This window comes from Papio anubis, chromosome 6 (assembly GCF_008728515.1).
Source record: "Papio anubis isolate 15944 chromosome 6, Panubis1.0, whole genome shotgun sequence".
NCBI classification, from domain to species: Eukaryota; Metazoa; Chordata; class Mammalia; order Primates; family Cercopithecidae; genus Papio; species Papio anubis.
Window position 1 is genome coordinate 111608102 of NC_044981.1, and position 26851 is coordinate 111634952.

At 42.8% G+C, this 26851-nt stretch overlaps 1 protein-coding gene across 6 annotated transcripts in view; it reads right to left on the minus strand.

The window, feature by feature from the left end:
* Positions 1 to 7976: 7976 nt before the first annotated feature.
* Positions 7977 to 26851, minus strand: part of PLEKHG1 (pleckstrin homology and RhoGEF domain containing G1) — a 211590-nt gene continuing 192715 nt past the window's right edge. For all 6 annotated transcript variants that reach the window (XM_009205883.4, XM_031667353.1, XM_031667352.1 and 3 more), the window contains 3 exons: positions 25148 to 25170; positions 17510 to 19133; positions 7977 to 9811 (listed from right to left, as the gene is read on the minus strand). In XM_009205883.4, coding sequence (XP_009204147.2) covers positions 8748 to 9811; positions 17510 to 19133; positions 25148 to 25170 — 2711 coding nt within the window. In that variant the 3' untranslated portion in view covers positions 7977 to 8747. The remainder of the gene's footprint in view (positions 9812 to 17509; positions 19134 to 25147; positions 25171 to 26851) is intronic.

Consider the following 26851-nt stretch of genomic DNA (forward strand, 5'->3'; position numbering starts at 1 on the left):
AGCGCAGCGGCGGGCTGAAGGGCTCCTGGAGCGCGGCCAGAGCAGACGCCGAGGCCGGGGAGGCGCCAAGAGCGAGCCAGGGCTGCTAGCACGTTGTCACCTCTCAGAAGGACTACCTGAGCCATGTAGTTTGCTGGCTTGGGGAGAAGCTCGGGTTTGATGCAGCTTTTTCCGAAGCTCCCAGGGAGTGCAGTCTGAGCCTGGTTTCTGATTGTTTAGGCGGGAAAGCGTGGCCCCGGAAGCTGCAAGCCTGGTCCCTAGGAGTATCGGTAGCATACACACCAACAATGCTTGGCAAAATCTGTCTTATTATTAATAACAACCAGTTTATGGTACTACAGGTGAGGCATGCATGGAGACATTTGATACATAAATCTTTAACAGCAGCTGAATTTATTCTCTTAAATTCCCGGAAGTCTAATTACTGGCTCAAAGAGGATGAATTTTTAATATTACTGGTTCATATTGCTAAATTCATTTATAATATTCTATACCAATGTATATTCTCATTCAATTGGGTTTAACAGTCTTTCTCCATCCTTAATCATATTGCGTAAAAATTTAAAAAAAATTTCTTTGTCACAAAATTAGCATGGTTTTGAGACCATTCTTTAGGGGTTTCCTGATTTTGTATTTCTTAATGTCTTGTATTATTCTCTTACCCCAGACTATCAATTCACGTAAATTTATAGAGCATACAGTGTTGGAAGATAGAAATAGTGTCTCCCCTTAGGGCAGAAGGCAGATTTGTTTGCCTCCGTAGAATAAAGATAATGTCTCCCTCCAGGGGCAAAGGTTTGGGAGATTTGCTAGTAGCTTCTTTTAAGTTTGGGGATTTCTGAGCTCAGGGGTCCTCTGCTGTGAAATGAACCACTGTGTGTACAACAACCCCCTGGGCTGCTCTGAGACTAGAGCGGCAAGGGGAAGCAATGCATATGTAAAGTTCGTACTGCTAGCTGTGCTGTAATCCTGTCCTTCATCTCTTACCCTGGAGTCTTGTGTCTTCTGCCAGTGTTTATGAAACCGATGCAGGTTACCTTGTTAGCTTGCAAGCTGGGTAAAATCTCACAGTTCTTGGCAATCATTTCTGAGCTGGGTTTTGAGGACTCAGCAGGTTTCCCTTTGGATAGTAGGGGAAGGGTATTGCAGGCAGAGGGAGCAGCTCCTATTCATATAAAGGCAGAGACAGATTGTGGAGGGCTTTGTGGAGGATTTTTTTTTTTCTCCTTTGAGATGGAGTCTCGCTTTGTTGCCCAAGCTGGAGTGCACTGGCATGATCTCTGCTTACTGCAACCTCTGCCTCCTCGGTTCAAGAGATTCTCTTGCCTCAGCCTCCTGAATAGCTGGGATTCCTGGCGTGCACCACCAAGTCTGGCCAATTTTTGTATTTTTAGTAGAGATGGGTTTTCACCATGTTGGCCAGGCTGGTCTCGAACTCCTGACCTTAAGTGATCTGCCTGCCTCTGTCCCCTAAGGTGCTGGGATTACAGGTGTGAACCACCGCGCTTGGCCCTGGAGGATTTTATTCTGTGTTTAAAACACACAATAAAAGACAGGAAGTGGGGAAGACTGTGGCAAGACAACCAGTTAGGACACTGTTACAGTAGTCCAACAAAAAGACTGCAAACTAGAGGAGGAGCTTCTGAGGAAGAAAGGAGTCGTACATGGGGAAAAATGACATCAGTTTCGGACAACTCAGGTAGAGATGTCCTGCAGGAAAAATCTTCAATCCTCCTGGCACTCAAGAGGGGAGTTTGAGCCTAGAGATGGTGTTTTGGGAAACAGAGTATGATATAGTAGTGAATTCAGGTGAATTCATAATATTAAAGGAGAATGGAGTGGAGATGATTTAGTATCACAAACCTGAAGCCTCTGGAGGCTTCTAGAGGACAGGCACATAATACAGTATTAACCAGGGAAGTGGACCAAGTGTAAAACTTCCTCCAAAGCAGCAATACGTTCTACAGACTTTTGTGACTTATGTTTATTTTACCTTAAGAGGAGAGATTTCTTATTTTCTACCTAAAGCGTCTGTATTCAAGTGTACCACGGCTGCTTTAAATTTGTTGACCAAGTCCATAATGAAACACAAAGGAACCATTTCCCCCAAAGGTCAAAGCAAGTGTCCGCCTTTTAGGGTGACTTTCACCTTTAGATCCCCTCCTTAGATCTCACAGCATTGGCCTCACCAGAACCCAGATCCACACATACCACATTTTTTTTTTTAAGAGGTGGAAATTTGGATTTTATGCTTAAGCCTTTCAAATTATACAAGCCTAGGGCCAGGCATGGTGGCTCATGCCTGTAATCCCAGCACTTTGGAAGGCTGAGAGGGGGTGGATCACTTGAGCCCAGGAGTTCGAGACCAGTCTGGGCAACATGGTGAAACCCTGTCTTTACTAAAAACACAAAAATTAGCCAGGTGTGATGGCACGTGCCTGTAGTCCCAGCTATTTGGGAGGCTGAGGCAAGAGAATTGCTTGAGCCCGGAATGTGGAGGTTGCAGTGAGCTGAGATTGCGCCACTGCACTCCAGGCTGGGCAACAGTGCGAGACTGTCTCCAAATAAATAAATAAAATTGCACAAGCCAGATTGAGCCCCTGGGCCAGCAGTTTGCAGCCTCTGGTTTAACTGTGCTCTAGTAGAAGGAATCGGCTTACTCCGTGGTCTTGATGGTTCCATGAGAACTATGTGGAGAGGCATACATTGCTATGTAAACAGGAGGGCAAACTGGGGACTTGTATTTGCGCCTTAGAGCAGATGATTTGATCAACATCCAAGCCCTGTTGTTTTATATTGAGCTGAATAAACATGGTTTTGGAACCAATGAGGTAGAACTGCCTGTCTTTCTTTCCTGTTGTATGATGCATGTGAATAAGCCATTGTCAGGAAAATAAGACTCTTTTTCGTAGATACATAAAGTGGACTTTGCTCCGTGGGTGTGTACTACAGTTGTAAAGTCAGCAAGTGTGTTTTTTGGCACCTAAAATCTCAGCATTCTGGGCCTTTTCCTTCCACCTTATCTGACTTCAACCCCACATCACGTGCTAGGGTGCTCTGTGCTCTCATCACATCATCAAAAGCAGTTACCAGGACAGGCACTGGTCTACATGGAATTTTGAGGAGAGTCTGATAACCCCACCCTCCTGTGCCCATATAGATGCTTAGCCTAAAAGGTTACTGGAAATCTGCAGAGTAAATGTCTCTGGAATTCTATCAGCCATGAGATGGGAAAGGTGCAGAGTCTTTCCAAAACGCCACCTCCCCTGACCTAACTAATAGGAGCGCTAGAGAAAGTTGATGATACTGGATTTCTGAGTGTGCTGTGAATTTTTTTTAAAGCAACTTATTTGCTGTTGTTACTTCCCTCCTTTGTGTATCTGGTTTGAATATGTTTTTCACATGCTTTGGGCGCAGATGAGTTTTTAACTCTATTCAATGATTAAAATGTATGGGGCACTACAAGTTGCCCAGCAGTGTGCGGAGCTGGTAAAGCCATTTCTACCTCAGCCGGTCAAAGCAGACAATGGTTGCATGTGCTAAATTTTAGAATATTATTTCTTTTCAAGATGGAGTCTTGCTCTTGTTGCCCAGGATGGAGTGCAATGGTGAGATTTCGGCTCACTGCAACCTCCACTTTCTGGGTTCAAGCAATTCTCTTGCCTCAGCCTCCCGAGTAGCTGGCATTACAGGCGCCTACCACCACGCCCAGCTAATTTTTCTATTGTTAGTAGAAACGGGGTTTCCCCATGTTGGTCAGGCTGGTCTCGAACTCCTGCCCTCAGGTGATCCACCTGCCTTGCCTCCCAAAGTGTTGGGATTACAGGCGTGAGCCACCGTGCCTGGCCTAGAATATTCTATCAAAAATGAATTTTTGATCTTCTGTTAAAGAGCTTTCAAATATGCTATACACCAGACATTCCAAATTTTATTACTTTACAGTTATACAGGTTGTGCAATCATATTTTGCATTTAAGCTTTTTAATACAGCATAATTTCCACAGTATCCCTGTGGAATAAGCATATATATATATAATTTTGTTAAACAAAAACATTGGAAAAAAAGGGTAGGCATGATAGCTCATGCCTATAATCCCTGCAGTTTGGGAGGCCAAGGCTGGAGGATCACTTGAGGCCAGGATCAAGACCAGCCTGGGTGAGACCATATCTCTTTAAAAAAACACCAACAAGGCTGGGCATGGTGGCTTATGCCTGTAATCCCAGAACTTTGGGAGGCTGAGGCGGGAGGGTCACCTGGGGTCAGGCGTTCAAGACCAGCCTGGCTAACATGGTGAAACCCCGTCTCTACTAGTAGTACAAAAATTAGCCGGGCATGGTGGCGCACACCTGTAATCCCAGCTACTCAGGAGGCTGAGGTAGGAGAATTGCTTGAACCCGAGGAGACAGAGGTTTCAGTGAGACCCTGTCTCAAAAAAAAAAAAAAAAAAAAAAAAAAAAAAAAAAAGGATTGAGTGCAGTTATCACAATCCATCCGGATAGAGAAAGTTATACAGCATTAGAGGATCTCAGAGTTCTTGAAGTAGTAACATTTGCTCTTTCAAACAGAGATTTTATTGTTTTTACATCAAATGAAACTTGAGACAAATATTATCAAGTATTCATGTTCAACAGCTGTATTTATAGCTCATTATAAGCCGGCTCATTAAAATTTTTATTTAAGGACTGAATTTATGTTTATCATTTGCACAGGGCATGGTTCTTCTCCTGTCATTTGTTTCTCTAAACTGAACTTGGAGCGAACCCATCCATTTTCCACCTCAAAGTGGAACAGGAAGGTAAGGCAGATCTGAGGGCTCCTCAATGTGAGGTTGGAAACTCTTCTCTCTAAAATACACTGAAAGCTGAAGGCTGTTTCTTCAGTGTGAGGAAAGTCAGGTAATCCACATTTTCATTATAATGGGGTAGAGCTTTTTGCTTATATTTGGAATGAGTTGCTTTGGAAAGTGTCTGTAATTATCAACTTATAGCAGTATATTTTTGTTCCCTGTAAACTTTCTATGAAAGAAAATTAACATGAAGTTATATGAAAAAATCCTCAATTTGTGCCAAAAACTTCTATAGTAATTTTTTTTTTTGAGACAGAGTCTGTGTTGCCCAGGCCAGAGCACAATGACATGATCTCGGCTCACTTCAACCTCTGCCTCCCTAGTTCAAGTGATTCTCGTGCCTCAGCCACCTGAGTAGCTGGGATTACAGGCATGCACCACCATCCATTTTTAGTGGAGACAGGGTTTCACCATGTTGGCCAGGCTGGTCTCAAACTCCTGGCCTCAAGTGATCCACCCACCTCGGCCTCCCAAAGTGCTAGGATTATAGGTGTGAGCCACTGCACCTGGCTATATTAATTCTTTGATTCAATAATAAAACAGTTAAAAGAATGTCTTCTGCTACTTACTGTGAATTTTTTAAAAAGGTAATTTAGCAACTGATCCAATTTAGCTGTCTCTCAAGAAAACAAAAACAATCCTAGACACCAAATTCACTGTTTCAAAAGTAATCCAAAGATGTTGAAAATGGTCTATCATGGGCCACTGAGACATGGTTAGATCATTGTGACCCTGAGCCAATTTCTCCATGGTTCACAAGGCAAGGAAAAGTATTATAGCTAAATGTAGTTTGGAAACATCTTGATGTTCTAAAACACATTAACTCACGCTATAAATTACTTTGTACTTTACAAACTTTATTAAATAATGGGCGTTACTAACTTTCATTATCTTATATACAGTATTTAAACTATGTTTTCCTAGATGCATTTTTTTTCCCCACAAAGAATAGAGCAGGTGAAAAGTAAACTTATATAAAAAAAAATTGAACCTGCAGTACAGGAAGCTAGTAAGAACTTGACATACTTTAAAGTACATATAACTTTTCCCCGTTATATACATCCCCACCCCACCTCTAAAACAAACTATTTTAAACAAAAACAATTGATAACTTTCAGGAAAAAAATACAAACATGATTATATATATACACACAGCTCTCAAAACCTGTGTCCTGGTCAACAGAAATGATCTATAAATCTACATTTGTCCTAAAACCTAAAGCCACGTAGACATTTTATACAGTAAGATACCCACTTATGTGCAGTGAGGTGTATTCCTGTGGGTGACATCAAAGTCATGCAACAAGACACTGGCGTGAAGAAGTAATTTCTGAGAGTCAGACAAAGCAGTAATATGAACTATATAGAATCGGATAATACTAACCAAAAAGCGAAAATGCGAAACAGCTTTCCTGGGACAAGAGTCAGGTAATTTTGCTCATAGGTACTACAAATGCACTTACACACACCTCTAAGAACATACTTTCTTGGCCGGGTGCAGTGGCTCATGCCTGTAATCCCAGCAATTTGGGAGGCCGAGGCGGATGGATCATGAGGTCATGAGTTTGAGACCAGCCTGGCCAACATGATGAAACCCCGTCTCTACTAACAACACAAAAATTACCCAGGTGTGGTGGTGGGCACCTGTAATCCCAGCTACTCAAGAGGCTGAGGCAGGAGAATCGCTGGAACCGGGGAGGTGGAGGTTGCAGTGAGCCAAGATTGCACTCCAGCTTGGGCAAAGAATGAGACTTGGTCTCAAGAAACAAACAAAACAAACAAACAAAAAAACTTTCTTGTGGTACTTATTTTTGATGATTGTTTCATCTTGAAAACTCATACCATGTTCAAATAAAGACAATAAAGAAGGAATGTTTCCAGACCATGCTATTCAATGTGGACTTTCCTTTATAAGCTATAAGAAGAATACTTTGGAGAAGCAAGAAACTTGGGTTATTTTTTGTTATTTAAAAAGAAAATCAAATGCCTTAGGTACCTATTTGTAAGATAAAAATGCTCATATTTTATGTTTTACAGTTAAGAAAAAGAGGCATAGGACTTACAAAGAGAAAGAATTATGTCACTTACTCAATATTACTGCTTACCTTTAAATGAAGAGCCCAGGCCTCTTTCCCTACATATATTATTGTATCTTTTAAAATAGAAACTAAGAGCATGGTAGAGAGGCTGTAGAATGTACACCTGATTAAAATGAGAATACAAAGGCCACTGCTTGAGAAAGCATTCTTGCTGCATTAACTGCAATCTTCAATAAAATCGAGTATGTTTATAAAGTCACAATTTATCTGCCTTCATTTTTCTTTTTAGCTTCTTTGATTTTGCTTTTTATTCAAAATGTCTTATTTTTGTTTTTTTTGTTGCCTAAGGAGTTAGATTAGTACACAGTGTCACAATGAAATGTCACAAATGGTCAGAACATAAAAGGTGTTAGTCAGCACCTAGTAACCAAAGATTTCATTCTTTTATATACCTGAAAACAATGAAAAAAGGCTCCCATGTTATGTGTGGTTTAGGAAATAGATTCTTGCCCCATTCCTGCAGCCAATGACTCCTCAGGGCCAGGATCAAGGAGGTCATTTGGCAGAATCCCAAACTCAGGAGGGTGCATATGCAAAGCTGCTCTGGAAAGGGTAAGTTTAAAGTGCTTTGTCTGATTTTAGCTCATACTTAACTTTGTATTGATTAGAAACAGGCACACAACATGGTCTGGTGGGATTTCAGTTTTGTTTTTTCTCTTTCAACTGTCTGTCATTTGAAGAGGTAATCAAATGGTTCCCAGAAGGTCATCCCATCTTTTTTTTTTTTTTTTTGAGACGGAGTCTCGTTGTGTCGCCAGACTGGAATGTAATGGCATCATCTCAGCTCATTGCAACCTCCACCTCTTGGGTTCAAGGGATTCTCCTGCCTCAGCCTCCCGAGTAGCTGGGAGTACAGGCAGGTGCCACCATGCTCGACTATTTTTTTTTTTTTTTTGTATTTTTAGTAGAGACGGGGTTTCACCATGTTGGCCAGGATGGTCTTGATCTCTTGACCTCGTGATCCGCCCCCCTCACCCTCCCAAAGTGCTGGGATTACAGGCGTGAGCCACTGTGCCCAGATCATCTTTTCTAATAGTTAAGTCAGTCTGCATCTTATTGACCTTGGTTTTCTCTAAGTCATTAAGGAAATCATTCATTTCACCCCAGAAATTATGTATAAACATGATGAGCAGCTCATTCTCTAGGCCTTGTCCAGGAATAGTGGTAAGGGGTTTTGCATACAGAAAATGGGTCCTGCTACATTTTGATTTTCAACAGTCACACAATTTCTGCATCAAAATGAAATAAAAGAATACCACCACAAAAACTCTAAAATGGGCACCTCAGACTACACACCAATTACAGATCTCTGGCTTACGTTATCCTAAGGTCTTGCCACAAATATAACCAAAATGTGAGATATAAGCATAATTCTTTCAACAGCTTTCGTTGCCTTTTAGAACGTGACAAAGTCTCCTTGCTGCCTTTAAGTCACAGGATAAAACTACCTGGGCCTTCTGGATAATAGGAAAGGATTATTGCATTCTTAAGGTGTGGGCACTATTGTCAGGTTATGGCCATCGTGTTAAAAGTCTAAAAAATTTCAAGTAAGATTGACTTACATGAAACATGAAGACACTCAGCATGAGAAAATATACTGTTGATGCCAACATGTGCTACAGTACAATCCTGGCTGCATCGTCAGCCATTTCAAAAAGTTGTGCTGTAAAAGAAAGTATATTTTACACCTCTGGTTCTTACAAAATTGTTTTAATCTGGTACACATAAAATACCTCATCAGTATCTATAATGTTTTATGAGCAAAATAAGAAGTTGATTCAGGCAGTTATTATGAAGAACCTTAAGCAAAGCTGCTTGAACTGAGACACTGAAATTTTTCCCTTAGAGACTGGACAATATTTTGTTGATTGGGAGATGGCCCCCTCCAAAGATAGTCATTCAGTTTGTCAGAATCATTATATGGTGTCAGATATGGTGAAAGCTCAGGTTTGCTGTTAACTGGCTTTTTTGGAGTGCGCGGACTATTCAAGGAATGCGATGTGTTGCCGCTGCAGACATTATCAGAAAAGTCAGCATCCACAAACTTTGAGTCAGATTTCCTTCTACGATTGTGAGATGGCTCCAACTCTGACTCATCTTCTTCTGACTTGATTTCCACATAGTCATCTTCATCTCCATCAGTCTCTTTGAAATTGGAAAAATAGTTCTGTGTTGCAATTTGGGCATTTAAGGGTAAATTTCTATTGACCACCACAACTTTCTGTGAGTCTTGGAGTGTGAGTTCTGAGTTTTTTTCAGTGTCCTGTGGATGCGAGTCAGCAATATCTGGCAGTAAGTCCTGGTGACTCTCACACCTTGAACTTCTGTGTAAAGACAGCAGCTGCTGCTTTCCCATGTCACTAGGGTAGTTGATGGAGTCCATTGATTTGTTTATCAAGACGGAGGAAGATGACTGGGACCTGTGATAAGGCTGAGATTTCGCACTGATCCCTTTCCGACCTAAGGAGTTGTAAAGATGGTCCTGACACCAGTTCTCTTTGTTGGGCTGACTTACTACCACGCTGCATCTCTGCACAGAGCCCAGCAGAGGGTCGGAGGTTTGAAGAGAAGGTACAGAGCAAGCTGCGGATAATTGCCTGGGAGTACTTTTTGTATTGATCTCAAACGTGGGATATCTTGACCTCAAGTCTTGCTCTGGTGGGAGACAGAAATCTGCTAACTCTCCATTACTATAGGTTGAATGCAGAAGCCAATCTTCACTACCATGGTGGACCTGGGAAGGTGACGCAGACCTCAGGAGGGAGGATTCTTGAGGGCTGGCCCAGGCATCCTTCTGAATTTTCAAGGGAGACTCTCTGAATACAATCTGGTCATACAACTGGGAATACTCAGCAATCCTGGCACCTGGAAGGCAAATATTGAAACAGTAAATACACACAGGATGATTCCTATATGTGAAGATTAAAAATAAGACAATAATATTCTAACCAACATATTTTAAAATTTTGACAGTAGACAAGACTAAGTGATATTTAAGGATGAGTAATCATTGAACTCTAAGCAACACACACACACACACAAATCCATGGTTTAATATAAATAAAAATGCCACCTAAAAGTTCATTTAATTTCATCTAATTCTCCATTATTCTGTTTCAACAGTAGGTCTGCAAGCATCCACTATATAGAATGAAAGTTTCTAGTGTTCTTTATAAGCATAAAACAGTGTCAGTGCTGAAAACATGCATCATAAAAATAAGAAAGTCAGCACTTCAGCCTGGTCAATGAAAAATCATTCAAGCAGTGTTTAAAAGCAGCATCGCAGGGCTGGGTGTGGTGGCTCACGCCTATAATTCTAGCACTTTGGGAGGCCAAACCAGGTGGATCACTTGAGGTCAGGAGTTCAAGACCAGCCTGGCCAACATGGTGACACCCCATCTCTACTAAAAATACAAAAATTTAGCCAGGCATGGTGGTGTGCACCTGTAGTCCCAGCTACTTGGAAGGCTGAGGTAAGAGAATCGCTTGAACCTGGGCGGCAGGGGTTGCAGTGAGCCGGTATCATGCCACTGCACTCCTGCCTGGGTAACAGAGCGAGACTCCATCTCAAAAAAAAAAAAAAAAAAAAGCAGCATGACCACAATCCACAATGCAATGGCTACCCCTGGCTTCCGATCATTCTTCTTTGCTCTCAGACAACTGCTCCTAGAGGAGTTGGCTCCTGGCTGTTCCTGTACTTCTTGCTTCCAGACAGCCCTTCACCGCCATTGTCTGGGGAACCAATGTCTACTAAGGAAAGTTCTCCCCTCAAGTGCTTCAAAACCACATGTATTGACTAACTCACATCTCATTTCACATCCCCAAGAAGCAGAGCACTAAAGCCTAGGCCGCCAAGACATTAAGAAGGAACTGTCTGTGCATGTACTCAATAATCTAATGCCCTCTACTATTGGTTCAAGAATAGGACCTAACAGTTACTTCCACAAAAGCTTTTGCCACATAAAATTAAGCCACAAGTCCATTCTCCCCTTTGCCCTGATTCTGAGTACAGATATTTCTAAATATTAATACACTAACCATGCTATGGGTAGGAGATTCTTTTCGGCTAGCAATAATTTAAGATGGGAGCCCAGAGATGTCAATTTCAAGATCTGCCACCTTGCCCAATCCAGGTACCTGCACAACCACCCTAGAGTCAAAAAACTCTAATGCAGGGGTGTCCAATCTTTTGGCTTCCCCAGGAGACACTGGAGGAAGAAGAACTGTCTTGGGGCACACATAAAATACACTAACAGTAGTGATAGCTGATGAGCTTTTTAAAAATCGCAAAAACAAAACAAAACAAAAAAACCCTTAATGTTTTAAGAAAGTTTACAAATTTGTGTTGGGCCACATTCAAAGCTGCCCTGGGCTGCATGCAGCCTGTGGGCCATGGGTTGGACAAGCTTCCTCTAATGCATCCTGTGTCTTGCTCAGACCACATTGACACAATCTCTGTGGAGGAAATGTATCCTACATATGAAAACCAGCAGTTAATACTGTTTTCTTCTTCTTCTTTAAGCTATTTACATTTTTAATGATGTGTTATCAGTAAACTATTTCTTGAACTTAAACTATTAATAAATATTCATTTAGGTGAGTTTTGCCATTTCTTCTGAGTCTATCTTCTATGAGGAGAGAAAACAACCTGTTATTGTTTGACCTTTAATTGTAATCCCAATCCCTCGCCCCCTATTCCCTGCGATCAAGGTAAATAGTCTAACTTCTCATTACACACCTATACTCAGATCCTTTGAGTTTTCAACTCCAAATTCCTTGGAAGAACAGAGATTATTAGTGTTGAAATTTCTGGTTACAAAAATTTGAGAAATGATTCCTTAAAAGGCGCAGTAAAGACTCTTAATACTAACTAGGGTTTAGCAACATCTTAAGAGAAAGAGTGTAAAAGTCTCCACAGACACCAGTGTGCCCATGGTAGCCATCCTGAAACCTATAATATTTCATTAACTATGAAACCCAATCAAAAACAGCTGGGCCTTTAATATAGTCATTAGTTAGCAGACCTGCCTGAAAGGTAGATGGTCTGCTCAAGTCATTCTCACATATGGCATAGCCCTGAGCCTGATCCCACAGCTGTATCAGGAAGGCTTTGAACTTCTACAAGTTTCCAAGAAGACGACAATTTTGGAAAATGTAGCAAAACTTTAAAAATTCAAACAAACTCTTCCAGTATCAAAATTTAACCATCAAGTTTTGTAAGAACAATCAGATCTTGACTTTAGCCCAGATATCTGAAATCACATACCATCTAAAATATCCACAGTATTTTCCCAGGCCTGTGTCTTCCTTATTATATGCTCCTTGACCTTTGCTTAATCAAGTCCTACCCATCTCTCAAGATTTTCCATAAGCCCTATCCTTCTCCTTACTTGAATCATTTTCTGATTTCTCTTCTCTGAAGTCTTATACAGTGTGTACCTAGCTGTTGCCTATGTGTGCATACACACACATGCAGACACACATAATTTGTATTGCTGTGTTGCTAATTATTTTATGTAGGTTACTTTATGTAGGTTATTTTCATTTTAGGTTTTTTTTTTTTTTTTAGGGGGGGGGGATGAAGTCTCACTCTATTGCCCAGGCTGGAGTGCAGTGGCACGATCTCAGCTCACTGCAACCTCCGTCTCCCCGGTTCAAGTGATTCTCCTGCCTCAGCCTCCCTAGTAGCTGGGACTATAGGCGTGCACCACCATGCCTGGCTAATTTTTGTATTTATAGTAGAGACAGGGTTTCACCATGTTAGCCAAGCTGGTCTGGAACTCCTGGCCTCAAGTGATCCATCGGCCTTGGCCTCCCAAAGTGCTGGGATTACAGGTGTGAGTCACTGCGCCTGGCCATTTTATGTAAGTTACTTTATTAGTCCTTGAGCTTTTCTTTTCTTTTCTTTTTTTGAGACATTCTGTCAGCCAGGCTGGAGTGGAGTGGTATTATCATAACTCACTGCAGCCTCAAACTCCTGGGCTCAAATAATCCTCTTGCCTCAGCCTCCTGAGTACCTGGGACTATAGGCATGAGCCACTGTGCCTGGAAACTTTTAATTTTTAAATTTTTTGTAGAGATGGAGTCTTGCTATGTTACCCAGGCTGGTCACAAACTCCTGAGCTCAAGCGATCCTCCTGCTTTGGCCTCCCAAAGTGCTAGGATTACATGTGTGAGCCACCTCGCCTGGCCTCTGAGCTTTTGGTCTGGGAGAATAATGCTGTACATTTCGTTTAACTCCCTATATATCACCTAGCCTGGTTCTAGACAGAAACTGGTCTCAATAACTAATTCATTACTCAGAGATTTTTTTCACTCCCTCCTTTATTTTACTTATTGTTCTGACTTCTATTATTTCTTATTTTACTTATTGTTCTGATTTACTTATTGTTCTGATTTCTTTTGAGACAGAGTCTTGCTCTGTTGCCCAGGCTGGAATGCAGTGGTGCAATCTCAGCTCTCTGCAACTTCCACTTCCTGGGTTCAAGCGATTCTGCTGCTTCAGCCTCCAGAGTAGCTGGGATTACAGGCGCCCAGCACCACACCTGGCTAATTCTTTATATTTTTAGTAGAGACAAGGTTTTACCATGTTGACCACGCTGGTCTTGAACTCCTGACCTCGAGTGATCTGCCCAACTCAGTCTCCCAAAGTGCTGGGATTATAGGTGTGAGCCACTGCGCCCAGCCTCCTCCTCTTATTTTAAGCCTAGTTTTAAAAATGGATGCACTTTCCTGAGACCATACCATTGGGAGTGGAAAGGTGGCCTGGAAATCAGGTCATAGCAGAAAAAGGGGAAGCAAGAAGACAGCTAAAATGCTTCCTATAGATAACTCATAACGGGAACAGTTTATCTTTGGATGATAGAGTTGACCATTTATCAATTTTGAATAAAAGGCATCTCACTAGTAGGCAATACAGGTGTGAGTCACTGCACCTGCTGATCTAAGGGGGTTTTTTGTTTGTTTCAACTTCAACCTTCTAAGAGAGTCTACAGCTTGTGTGACATCTATGTGAACAAGAAACAAGCTTCCAGAGCTCCAGCTGTAATTAAACAGATTCTATTAGCCAGATGTATAGGGAACAGTGAGTCTGAGATGACACCTCTGGCCTAAAAAGCTTCATATTAGCTGAGTTGAGGCTCCTCCATACCCTTAGTTCTAGTATTAACAGCTTGTATAGAACGTATACGTTATGATTACATGACAATCGCAAGAATGTCTCTGGTTTATTGCCTTTTTTGAGATTTGAAAGTTGGAGTTCTTATGATCTCAGACAAAAATTTAGAATAATCTTTGCCAAGGGAAATATCAAACAACATTTTAATCCTCCAGACAGAGGATTAAAATCAATGTTTCTGATGTTGCTCAAGATGCAGACAAAAGCATAAAATTGTGCCTTCCCTACTCTACACAAGGAGGACAATTTCTCAAGCCTGTATGGAGTTTTCTCCCATGTGAAACGTCACCAAAAACCCAGAAACCCAAAGGCCTCCTTGCTGTCAAAGACTATCAGGAGGGAGGTCTGGTGGAACAAGATGACCAGCATGCTATGACAGGCTCTAAGATGTGGGAGCAACTGGACCTGGTTGGGTGATTTATAGGCAGAAATCTGACCCGGGGCCTGGAGACCCCGGCTAGAGAGTTCAATAAAGATGCTCGAGAGTTTCAGCAGGTGAATAAGGTGCTCCTCCTTCCGCACAGCACCGAGAGCAAGCTCCTGGCAAAGCGGCAAGGCCCACACGGAGAAGTCTGGAGAATCGGTCCATTCGATTACGACGTCCTGTGCCCAGATAAACAAGAAAGAGAAAAGGAGTCATCATGTCAACTGATGGAAAGCCTAGTGGGCACAGGAAGTGGTCTCGATCACCCAGCTGGAAGAGGTGTGGATATAACTCGTCAGGTCCTAGGGACGTGCCCCTGCCAGATGGCGGGGAAGACAGCACTCTCAGAAGATGACTTTGGAGAGATTTCCTCCTCTTTGCTGGGGAGAATGTCGACAGGAGCCCACCATGTCAAGAAAGGACCCAGACGCAAAGCTGAGAAAAGATCCTGAGGCATCCCAAGACACACCAGCAGGCAAAACAAAAAGGAGAGCCAACCGGAAGTGAAAAGAAAACCCCAATGTGAAATCATTTAATACTTAAAAGGTGGGTAAAAAAGAAGACTATTTAAGGTAGTCGTAGGCCCTAATGATTCGGTATCAAAGGACACGCTTCTATCAAGATTGGAGCTTTGTATTTTAACAGGTGGTCCATATTCAAAACAACCTGCCCCAGAGAATTACTACTTTTTCAATGACAGTCTGTGGGCATAACCCATCATCATAAAAAACTCTAGCATTATATTTTCTCTTATTCTGAGAAGCCCCAACCCAGACTTAGTCAGTGCTTGCAATTGCCAATATACAACTGTTTCTAAGGCCATATATATTCCCCTACCCCACCAAAATTGTCCTCCTGCAGCTGGGACTCAGTCACTTTCCCTGTAACAGCAAACCAGCTTAGCAAACGCTAGCATCAGAATAGAGACTTGAATTACTCATAGCGCATCACGGCAAGGAGAAAAATACATGCATTCTGGTCTCACATGCATACAAAACCTTCATTTGATTAAAAAGAACTCAGAGTCTGCGAAATCCTTCAGGCATCAATTCCAGGACTTCGTTTCCCTATCTGTTAAGAAACTGTACTGAAGATGTAAACTTTAGACAATTCTTACTCTCAAAATTTAAAAAAAAAAAAGTTCCCTGCAGATTCTTGTTATGTAACTTGTGGATTCATTTAAGATTTGGATATCTCTTTCCTAACTTCAGTTTCCATGGATGTCAATAAGTCAGTCCCAAAGACAGCATTTAATAGTTAGTGGCATCAACCTGCCCCAACGTGCTGATAATGAAGTTGATGATCAACGCTTGTCCTGATACTAAGCCATCACCCAGCTTTCACTTCTAATTACAGAATAGACTCCTCTCATTTGATACCAAGGTGGTCCTTTGTGAGAAAATCTGGGGCAGGATTTCTTAAAATACGATGAAAAGGGCATACTATTTGAAATGCATATTCCTGAGCCTGTAGTCAGAAATCTCTCTGCATCTGGAGGTAAAAGCTCCTCAGGTGAGAGCCACTACTCTTGGACTTTTCTTTCCATGACAATCAGGGGCTTTATTCACACATAGGCTCTTCCCCAGAGATCAGTGTTAAATTTTGGCCTTCAAAAAAGCCTAACCATGAGCATCTCATTCCCATAGTCCTCATCCTACAATATCACACCGAAGATTCTGGTTTAGTTGTGCTCCACAAAGGAGTCTAACTAAAGCATTAAACTCAGAAGCATATATGAAAATACTAAATGAGATAGTGTTGAATGCATTACAGCAGCTATTTTAAAAAATCGAGTAGTAGGCCAGGTGTGGTGGCTCACGCCTGTACTCCTAGCACTTTGGGAGGCCAAGGCGGGAGGGTCACTTGAGCCCAGGAGTTTGAGAGCAGCCTGCGCAATATGATAAAATCCCATCTCTACAAAAAAACTACAAAAAAACATTAGCAGGGCATGGTGGTGCACACCTGCAGTCCCAGCTACTAGAGAGGCTGAGGTGGGAGGATCATCTGAGCCCAGGAGGCAGAGGCTGCAGTAAGCCATGTTCATGCTACTGCACTCCCGCCTGGGTGACAGAGCCAGACCCTATCTCAAAAAAAAGAAAAAAAAATTGAGTAGTAATGGAAATATGTGAGAAAACAACTGATTTATAGTGTGAGCACCTAAGGAAAGTATAATGGCTGGCATGGTGGCTCACGCCTGTAATCCCAGCACTTTGGGAGGCTGAGGCAAGAGGACTGTTTGAACCCAGGAGTTGAGATCAGCCTGGGCAACATGGTGAAACCCTTTCTCTACAAAAAATTTAAAAAGTAGCTGGGCGTGGTGGTTAGTGCCTCTGGTCCCCGTTCCTCAGGAGGCTGAGGTGGGAGGATTGCTTGAGTCTGGGGAGGCTGAGGCTGCAGTGAGCTGTGATTATGTCATTGTACTCCAGTCTGGGTGACAGTGAGATCCTGTCTCAAAAAAAAAAAAAAAAAAAAAAAGTATGCAAAAAAAAAAAAACAAAACCCCTCTTTTTGTTAGCATGAGTTGGCATTTTTGTTGAGATCCTGAAGCAAGAAACAATGTTATTCTATATGCTTCCAAACCTTAGAAGATTACACACACCCCTCCTCCACCTAAGAAATTACTGATGTACTGGAAAAATTGGAGATATCACAGTTAAGTTAAAACTGATCGCTTTTTTCATACTTTAGATTACCTCAGAGAAAACTCTTCCTTAAAACATTATCTCTGTAGTTACGATGTTACATGCACACCACCACCTGCTGAGGCCAAATCCTGCTACAGTGTGCGTAATTCATAGGGGGTGATGTGGGAAAGGCCAGGATGGCTTTGTTTGTGGTCCCACTTTGAGATGACAAAGCGTGTCAGTGTTCTCACAGGTATGTCCTTTTAAAGGACATCTGAAATCTGAAAACCGCTCTCCCCTCTTACTTTGGAGAAGGAAGAAGGGCAGGGTGCACATACCAATGGCGGGCCCTCCTTGCTTCTTCTCTTCCAAGATGGCAGCCAGGTCTTTGTGCACGGATTTCTGATGCTGACTGGCCGGCGGCTGCTCCAACTCCGGACTTTTCACTTTTAAAAGTTGATTTGCCTTCTTAATCTTCTGACTGTACTGCCGAGCCATCATAAACACCCTGCTTTTTGTCTTATCTGTGGCCTCCATCCCCAGGTCAGGGTTTTCTGGGTCTGTTTGAGACAGGCCACTGTTGGCCAGGTCATAGGGATTGTCCATGAGGGGCAATTCACTGGCCAGAGAAAGCCGGTTAAGGCTCATAAAAGAGCCTTCTTTAGAAATCAGGTCTTCCTCAAAGGGGCAGTTGGCATGGCTGGCTCTGCCGGCCCTGCTCTTCACAGGCGTGAGGAGAGCCTGGCTCTCGGGCAGGGATAGTGTGGACACAGAGCGCCCTGCCTCCCGGCTCAGCTCAGGGGTGCTCTCTGCGTACAGCCTGTCTGGCACATCATCCTTGCTCACAGGAAATGCTGCCAGGAGACGGTCTCTGGCCTTGTCTTCGTTTTTCTTGATGTAATTTTCCAGGTCATTCCAGATTTCATCTACTTCTTCGGACAGTTTATCAGATACAGGCTTATCAGGCATAGACAAGTTACAGCTGGGAGAGTTGTACAGCAAACTCAGATAATCATGATCAGGGATGTCCTGATGGTAAGGGGCTTCGTCCTCACTGAACTGGAGGCTGTCTTGGGAAACAAACGGCCTCAGGCTGTCACAGCATACGAAGTCAGCCTCCAGTCCCAAAAAGGTGCTCCGCTTTGCACGCTTTAGGCTGCTGCACTTAAAACCCAGCGACGGAGGATCTGGGAGCCCTATGGTGTCATAGATGTTCTCCTCAACTGCTTGGAGTTCATGCGTGCTTTGGCTGGATGCCTCTCCACCTGAGAGAGCGTCATCTTTTTGTGCGTAAAGAGAGCCCTTACTGTGGCCAGCTTGCCTCTTTGTGAAGGCTAACTCTGGGGTGCTCTTGGGGCGAACAGAGTCCCTGGCTGATTTAGAGGGCGTGGATTCAGCTTCTTCCCGCTTAGCAACCATTAGTTTTAGGTCCTCATAACTGATGTTATCATAGACATGGTCAATGTCATCAATGGTCAACTCGATGGATGACCCAAAGGGAGCCATTTCCTCCTGCCCTCCTGTTTTGGGGCCGTTCTGCAGTTCCCTAGTTCTGTCACTAGGTCCTATTTCAGGAGGGCACGTGTTGCTCTCCCCAGCACTGCTGGCCCGCCTGACAATCCTGTGACCAGAGCTGGAGGTCTCTGTGGACTCCATCTGTCCCATGTGCCAGCTGCAAGGGCGACTAGAAGTGCTGTCTTCACATAGTCGGGTAGAGTTCAGATCTGAGGAGGAAAAGGACGGCACGAACATCTGATAATCATCTTCGTCATCCTCGTTCTCCTGCGGGGACCGCCGGCTGGGAAACAAGGCTTGCCTGATCTGGTGATCGGTCCAGATGTTTCTGAGGGCTCCACCCGTTCGGAGTACGCTGATCATGGCGGAACTGCTGGGCTGACTGTTTCTCTGGGCAGGAGATGGCCTTGCTGAAGTCAGCTGGGGAGATCCTTCCTCTCTAGAAACCTGAGGAAGATGGAAACATATCAACTAAATCACAGCACCATGGAGAAGACACATAACTCAGGAATTTCTCCTGTGTTTACACACTGCCTCCCCCACTAGGCTTTAACATTCTTTTATTTTTTTTTCTGAGATGGGGTCTTGCTGTGTTACCCAGGCTGATCTCAAACTCCTGGACTCAAGCGATCCTCCCACCTCAGCCTCCAAAGTAGCTGGCACTACAGGTGTGAGCCACTGCACCTGGCTGAGTGTTTAACTGACTTGAAAAGCACTTCAGATATTTTCAAAAAAGGAAGGACAGGAACTAATATATACTTAGGAACTAGGCTGGGCAATGTGCAGACATTCTCCAAACTTAATATTCACAATCATTTTATGAATTAGATATGATCGTACCAATCTCACAGTAAGGAAATCTAGGTTCCTGAAGCTTCAGTAACTTGCTCTAGTCAGTAGTAAGGCTGGTGCTAGAACCCAGGTCTAACCCCAAACCCCTTGCCCCAAAGCACGATGTAAGCTAAATACAGAAAACTCTTAGATTCTTCAAATAAGTCTGGTGTACACTTGGCAAATATTCATTGCATAAATTAATATACATAGAAGTGAAGGGCCATGCTATCTGGTTTCTATTTGAGACTTTCTAAGAAGCTTTAGAGCCAGTGCTTGTCTCCCAGGGGTTTTAGCGTGGTTTCTGGTATACCAAAAGCCCCTGCTGCTGACCTGACCGCACACTCCAAGGATTTCTCTTAAATCTGCAGACCCGCCAGGAACATGGCCAGCACTACCTTGGTTTATAGGTGCTAGGCAAAGAGTTTTTATTGTAGGAATGTAATTTAATCCTCTGTTGAGTTAACGATATTTTTACTTATTTCAAAATACATTTAATTAACATTTAGTTGCCTATAAGGAAGAAAAATAGGAACGATATTAATAATTTTTTAATTTTAATTTTTTTCTTTGAGACAGAATCTCACTCTGTTGCCCAGGCTGGGTCACTTGGCGTGATCTTGGCTTACTGCAACCTCTGCCTCCTGGTGTTCAAGCAATTCTCGTGCTTCAGCCTCCGGAATAGCTGGGATTATAGATGCCCACCACCATGGTTGGCTAATTTTTGTATTTTTAGTAGAGACAGCGTTTTGCTGTGTTGGCCAGGCTGGTCTTAGACAAAGTCCTGGCCTCAAGAGATCCGCCCACCTTGGCCTCTCAAAGTGCTAGGATTATAGGCATGAGCCACTGCACCTGGCCAAATTAGTGATTTCTAATCAAAGAAAACAACGGGTCTTTTATAACTTGGAACCCTTCTGGATGGAGCTCGGTGGTGCAGGCAGGAGCAGATACCCTCTGATCCTATTCTGCAGATAGAAGGATTAACTTCAAAGGCGTGAAAGGGTTAAGACCTAATTAGTACCAGGGACATATATTCTAATAAAACACTATAGTAACCTACTGGAAATGTCAAATAAGCAAGAACTTTTCATCACATGTCAATGAAAATGGGATATATGTTAATTGGAATATCTATTAGGGAGGGAAGAGAGTAGAGAGAGAATAATAAAATTTCATCCTAAATATTATTTTTCTATTAAAACTTAAGCAATTCAATTAGTCATTTATTTCTTTTCACACATACATACACACAATATTTATACCTAACATTTGTTCATATATATGTTTTTCACATTATTTAATATATCTTCCTCTTCACCTTACTCAGACTGCACTGGTGTAATGTTATAAAAATACAGGCACTCAGTAACTACTTTTTATAAAGTAAAACAAAGTTAATATCAACTAGTCAAATTATGACAAAACACTTTTAAAGTGTAACAAAATTATTTCGTGTTTCTCAGCCAAAAGTGATCCATCCCAGAAAATTCCCATAGGTTTTAGAAAATTAGGAGACCTGCATTGTTAATATTGAAGTTATCTTTTTAAGGTAATTACACTTGAAATGAAAATAGCAGTTTTGGCCGGGCACAGTGGCTCACGCCTGTAATCCCAGCACTTTGGGAAGCTGAGGCGGGTGGATCACCTGAGGTCGGGAGTTCAAGACCAGCCTGACCAACATGGAGAAACCCATCTGTACTATAAATACAAAAATAGCTGGGCGTGGTGGCGCATGACTGTAATCCCAGCTACTTGGGAGGCTGAGGCAGGGGAATTGCTTGAACCTGGGAGGCAGAGGTTGCAGTGAGCTGAAATGGCGCCATTGCACTCCAGCCTGGGCAACAAGAGCAAAACTCCGTCTCAAAAAAAAAAAAAAAAAAAAAAAAAAGCAGTTTTTTGGAAGCTGTAAATTTACATCAAATTAATAATTAAGAAAATTGAAGATGCTCTTAAATTAAGAAGTAATCATCCAGGCACGGTGGCTTATGCCTGTAATCCCAGCACTTGCGGAGGCCAAGGCAGGCAGATCAGTTGAGCTCAGGAGCTAGAGACCAGCCTGGGCAACATGGTGAGATACCCTGTCTCTACAAAAAAAATTTTAAAAAGAAAGAAAGAAAGAGAGAAAAAGGGAAAGAGAGAGAGAGAGAAAGAGAGAGTGAGAGAGAAAGAGAGAAAGCGAGAGAAAGAAAGGAGAGAGAGAGAGAAAGAGAGAAAGAGAGAGAAAGGAGAGAGAGAGAGAGAAAGAGGGGGCGGGGAGGGAGAGAGAGAGAGAGAGACAGACAGACAGACAGACAGACAGGATGGACACAGTGACACACACCTGTAACCCCAGCACTTTGGGAGGTGAAGGTGGTAGGATCACTTGAGTTAAGGAGCTTGAGACCAGCCTGGGCAACATAGTCAGACCTTGTCTCTACAAAAAATGAAAGAGTTAGCAGGGCGTGGTGGCGCATGCCTGCAGTCCAGTTACTTGAGAGGCTGAGGTGGGAGGATTCCTGAGCCTGGGAGGTGGAGGCTGCAGTGCGCTGAAGCTGAGATTGTGCCACTGCATTCCAGCCTGGGTGACAGAGTAAGACCCTGTCTCAAAATAGATAAATTTTTTTTTTTTTAAAGGAAAGAACCAGCATATGGTTGGTCACAATATTGAAAGTCATGGTAAAAACCGCAATTACTTTTGTACCAGTCTAATAATTTCGATACCTCAATTTTACCACAGCCTGAATGAACTTTTTTCCTGTCCTTCCACATTCTCAGCATTTGAGCTATTTAACAATTATATTAGCTATCATGTTTTTATTTTTTGTCACCCAGGCTAGAGTGCAGTGGCACAATCTCGGCTCACTGCAACCCCGGCCTCCCCGGTTCAAGCAATTCTCCTGCCTCAGCCTCCGGAGTACCTGGGACTACAGGCGCATGCTGTCACGCCTGGCTAATTTTTTGTATTTTAGTAGACACGGGGTTTCACCGTGTTAGCCAGGCTGATTGTGAACTCCCGAGCTTAGGCAATCCACCCGCCTCGGCCTCCCAAAGTTCTGGGATTACAGGCATAAGCCACCGTGCCTGGCCTATATTAGCTATAATTTATAGAACACTTGCTTTGTGCCAAATATTCCATTAATAAGCACTTTTAAGAATATGCTGCATTTAATCTTTATAACAGTTCTGTAAATTAGGAAACCAAGTCCTGGTAAGGTTAAGCAATTTGCCTGCAATCACACAGTTTATAAATGGCAGAAATGGATTTGAATCCGTGTCTTAATCTACAGCTTACACATGAGTTTAACCGCCTCATACACACATGTACGCAGTCTCAGAATATATATTCTGGGAGAAATAGTAAGCTATTATTAAGAAATATTTCCTGTTATAAACTACTTATTTATTTATTTATGAGACAGAATCTCACTCTGTTGCCCAGGCTGGAGTGCAGTGGCACTATCTCAGCTCACTGCAACTTCTGCTTCCTGGCTCAAATGATTCTCCAGCCTTGGCTTCCCAAGTAGCTGGGACCACAGGCACAAGCCACCATACCTAGCTCATTTTTGTATTTCTTTTGTAGAGAGGGGGGTTTTGCCATGTTGCCCAGGCTGATCTTGAATTCCTGAGCTCAAAGTGATCTGCCAATCTTGGCCTCCCAAAGTGCTAGGATTACAGGTGTGAGCCACCTGTATAACATGCCTAGTTGTTATAAACTCTTTCATTACCAGTAAATCTGATCTCCTTGAATTTAATGTACCTTCAGCACATTACTATTAGGAGATGGAATTTTATCACAAAAAGAAAGCATGGGTGTTTTCTTTCTTGCCTTCTGATGGTATTAGCTTTGGTTATGCCCATATGGACCTGGCTTGAGCATTGCTGTAGAAAGTTTCCAAGCAGCTCCTGAGATTGAATTTCTAGAACTCTTTGACGGGGAGATTCCTTCTTTTAGCACTGAGAGGGGCATGGCTCCACAATGCTACTATGGCTGCTTTGAAGAGCAGGGAGCCTTCTGCAGTGACCCCACTTATGAAATCAAAACCTTATGCCATATTTCAGGACAATGAACCAATTAATATTAACAAGTTTCACACGTTTCCAAACAAAAACATGTATTACCTGAAAAAAAATGCACACGCCTCAGCCATGACAATCACTTAAAGGTAAGACTATGTTCGGCCGGGCATGGTGGCTCACGCCTATAATCCCAGCACTTTGGGAGGCTGAGACGGGTGGATCACCTGTGGTCAGAAGTTCCAGACTGGCATTGCCAACTTGGTGAAACCCCCAGCTCTACTAAAAATACAAAAAGTAGCTGGGCATAGTGGTGGGTTCCTGTAGTCCCAGCTACTAGGCTACTCGGGAGGCTGAGGCAGGAGAATTACTTGAACCCGGGAGTCAGAGGTTGCAGTGAGCCGAGATTGCACCAGTGCACTCCAGCCTGGGCAACAGAGTGAGACCCAGTCTCAAAAGAAAAATAAAAGACTACGTTGATTTTGAGACATTTTCTTGGTTTTAATGGAAAGATGGAAAGATACAACGTTTATCAACAGGGTCACTTTGTTTCTGTGCGAAGCCATGGTGGAAATGAGATTGTAGGGATAGGTTTTCATAGCCATATTCTTCTTTTTTTTTTTTTTTTTTTGAGACGGAGTCTTGCTCTGTCGCCCAGGCTGGAGTGCAGTGGCCGGATCTCAGCTCACTGAAAGTTCTGCCTCCCGGGTTTACGCCATTCTCCTGCCTCAGACTCCCGAGTAGCTGGGACTACAGGTGCCTGCCACCGTGCCCGGCTAGTTTTTTGTATTTTTTAGTAGAGATGGGGTTTCACCATGTTAGCCAGGATGGTCTCGATCTCCTGACCTCGTGATCCGCCCATCTCGGCCTCCCAAAGTGCCGGGATTACAGGCTTGAGCCACCGCGCCCGGCTGGCCATATTCTTCTAGATACAGAACATTAAACAAGGAGCCATGATTAGTTCTCTAAGAATTGTTAATTAAGCCCACTGCTCAGTAGCCACACTGGACAAACCACTCAGGTCAGGAGAAAATACCTATTCTTCATAGGTAATACAGTTGGATATAATACCTTCCAATACAGTATACAATTCTTATTCTCCCTCTCCTAAGCTTTTGTCAGGGGAAGAAAAATCAAAACTTGATATGACAAAGTCTCATTCGATCATATGTCATCATCTCTTATGTCAGCAGCAGAACCATATTCTTAGAAGGGGGCCCCTCGCCCTTGTGAATGAAGGCTCGCGCTTGGAGGAGGGAGTTATATCCAGGAGGCAGGGGCCTTGGTCTTACACCGGTGGAGGCAAAGGACAAGGTGAGGTGGCTCACGTGAGCACCGGGCAGGTATTACACCCTAAGATAAGGTTACAGCCTCTGAGGTGTGATGTGGGGCAGAGGATGAATAAATAATCACCATGGTTCTCAGATGTGGGCTGGGGGAAGGGGAGAAGTTGATAAGGATGAGTCTTTGTTTAAATCAAATGTAAATAATTCAAAATGTAAAATACCAAATTTCCAAAATGTAAAATAACTGTTGACACTTGCAATACGGGCTGGGGCTGAGAGAGATGGGGAAGCGACACCTATGAAGGGCGTCTGAAGCGAACATTTCCAAGTAAGAAATGGGATAGAGCTTACCTTTTGGATGTCTTGTGCTGTTTCTGAAAAATAGAAGGTTGTTTTTTTCAAGTTTGAGAATGAAAATGTACCTCCTATATAAGTAAGCACTAATATTTTATAGAACTTAGAAACTTATTACTAGTAATTGAAACCCAACAGACTTCTGGGCCCTATACATCTAATTTTCAGAAAATCCCTGTCAGCTCTCCCAGCTGCATACCCCCACACTACATCAAACAACTTTAGATGCATCTGAGCGCTAGGTGTCTTCATTAATCCCTGACAGCCATTAACTAACTAGTTCATGCTCAAGATGTTTCATAAGCTTCCAAACAAAAATGTGTTGTTTCCTGGAAAAAAAAAAAAAATGCACATGCCCCATTCCATGACAATTATGTAAAGATGATACTGCTTCTGTTGATTTTGCAACATTTTATTGGTTTTAACTGAAAGATGCAGCCTTCTTGCAACAAAGGGGTGTTGCCAGTGGAGTTGTGGGGGGAGATTTACATAGCCACATCTTACAGAAGACACCCTTAGCGCTAGCCTAATTATGGTGTGTCCTCTTTAAAGATGACCACAGAAGCATATGAGGTCCTTCTCTCTCCACAGATCTCATCCCCCGAGGAAACAACAGTTGACAGCTGAATGTTTATCTTTCCAGCTCTTGTACTACCCCCACCCCACCACAATAATAGGTTTTGCTTTTATTTTTTATTTTTATTTTTTGAGATGAAGTCTCACTCTGTCGTCCAGGCTAGAGTGCAGTGGCACAATCTCGGCTCACTGCAGCCTCTGCCTCCTGAGTTCAAGTGATTCTTGTGTCTCAGCCTCCCCAGTAGCTGGGATTACAGGCATAAGCCACCGCACCTGGCTAATTTTTGTATTTTTAGTAGAGATGGGATCTCGCCATGTTGGCCAGGTTGCTCTCCAACTCCTGACCTCAGGTGATCCACCCTCCTCGGCCTCCCAAAGTGTTGGGATTACAGGCGTGAGCTACCACACCCAGCCTGTTTCACTTTTAAAATAAGGATTCAATATGCAACTTTGTATATTCTGTTAAATATATGCGGACACTCTTGTGAATAGGTAGAGATCTGCTTTATTTTTGACAGCTGTAGAATATTCCATTGTGTGTATGGAGGTACTACAATTTCCTTAAGTATATTTCTGACTGCATGGGCATTTTTATAGTGTCTTATTACAAATACTGCAAACAACAAACTTGTAGATAAATCCGTCTACATGTGGGTAAGTACATCTGTGCAGGTGAAACTGTTGGGTTAAGGGCAAATGTACATTTTAAATTCAAACAACTATTACCAAATTTTGCCCCTGAAGCATTGCAAAAACTTACACTCCCACCAATACTTTTGGAGTGACTATTTTTCTATATGTTTTGGCCAAACTCATAGTTTTTTCCCTTCTATTTATTCCATTTAAATGTATGGATTTTCTGATTACGAATGTGGACGGCCATTAAAAAATTTTATTGCCAGTTTGTGTGTTTTTGTGAAACAACTGCCCAATTCTATTTTTTTTTTTTTTTGAGTCCTTTGGGCTGGGTGCAGTGACTCACGCCTGTAATCTCAGAAGTTTGGGAGGCCAAGGCGGGTGGATCACCTGAGGTCGGGAGTTCGAGACCAGCCTGACGAACATGGAGAAACCCCATCTCCACTAAAAATACAAAATTAGCCAGGCGTGGTGGCACATGCCTATAAT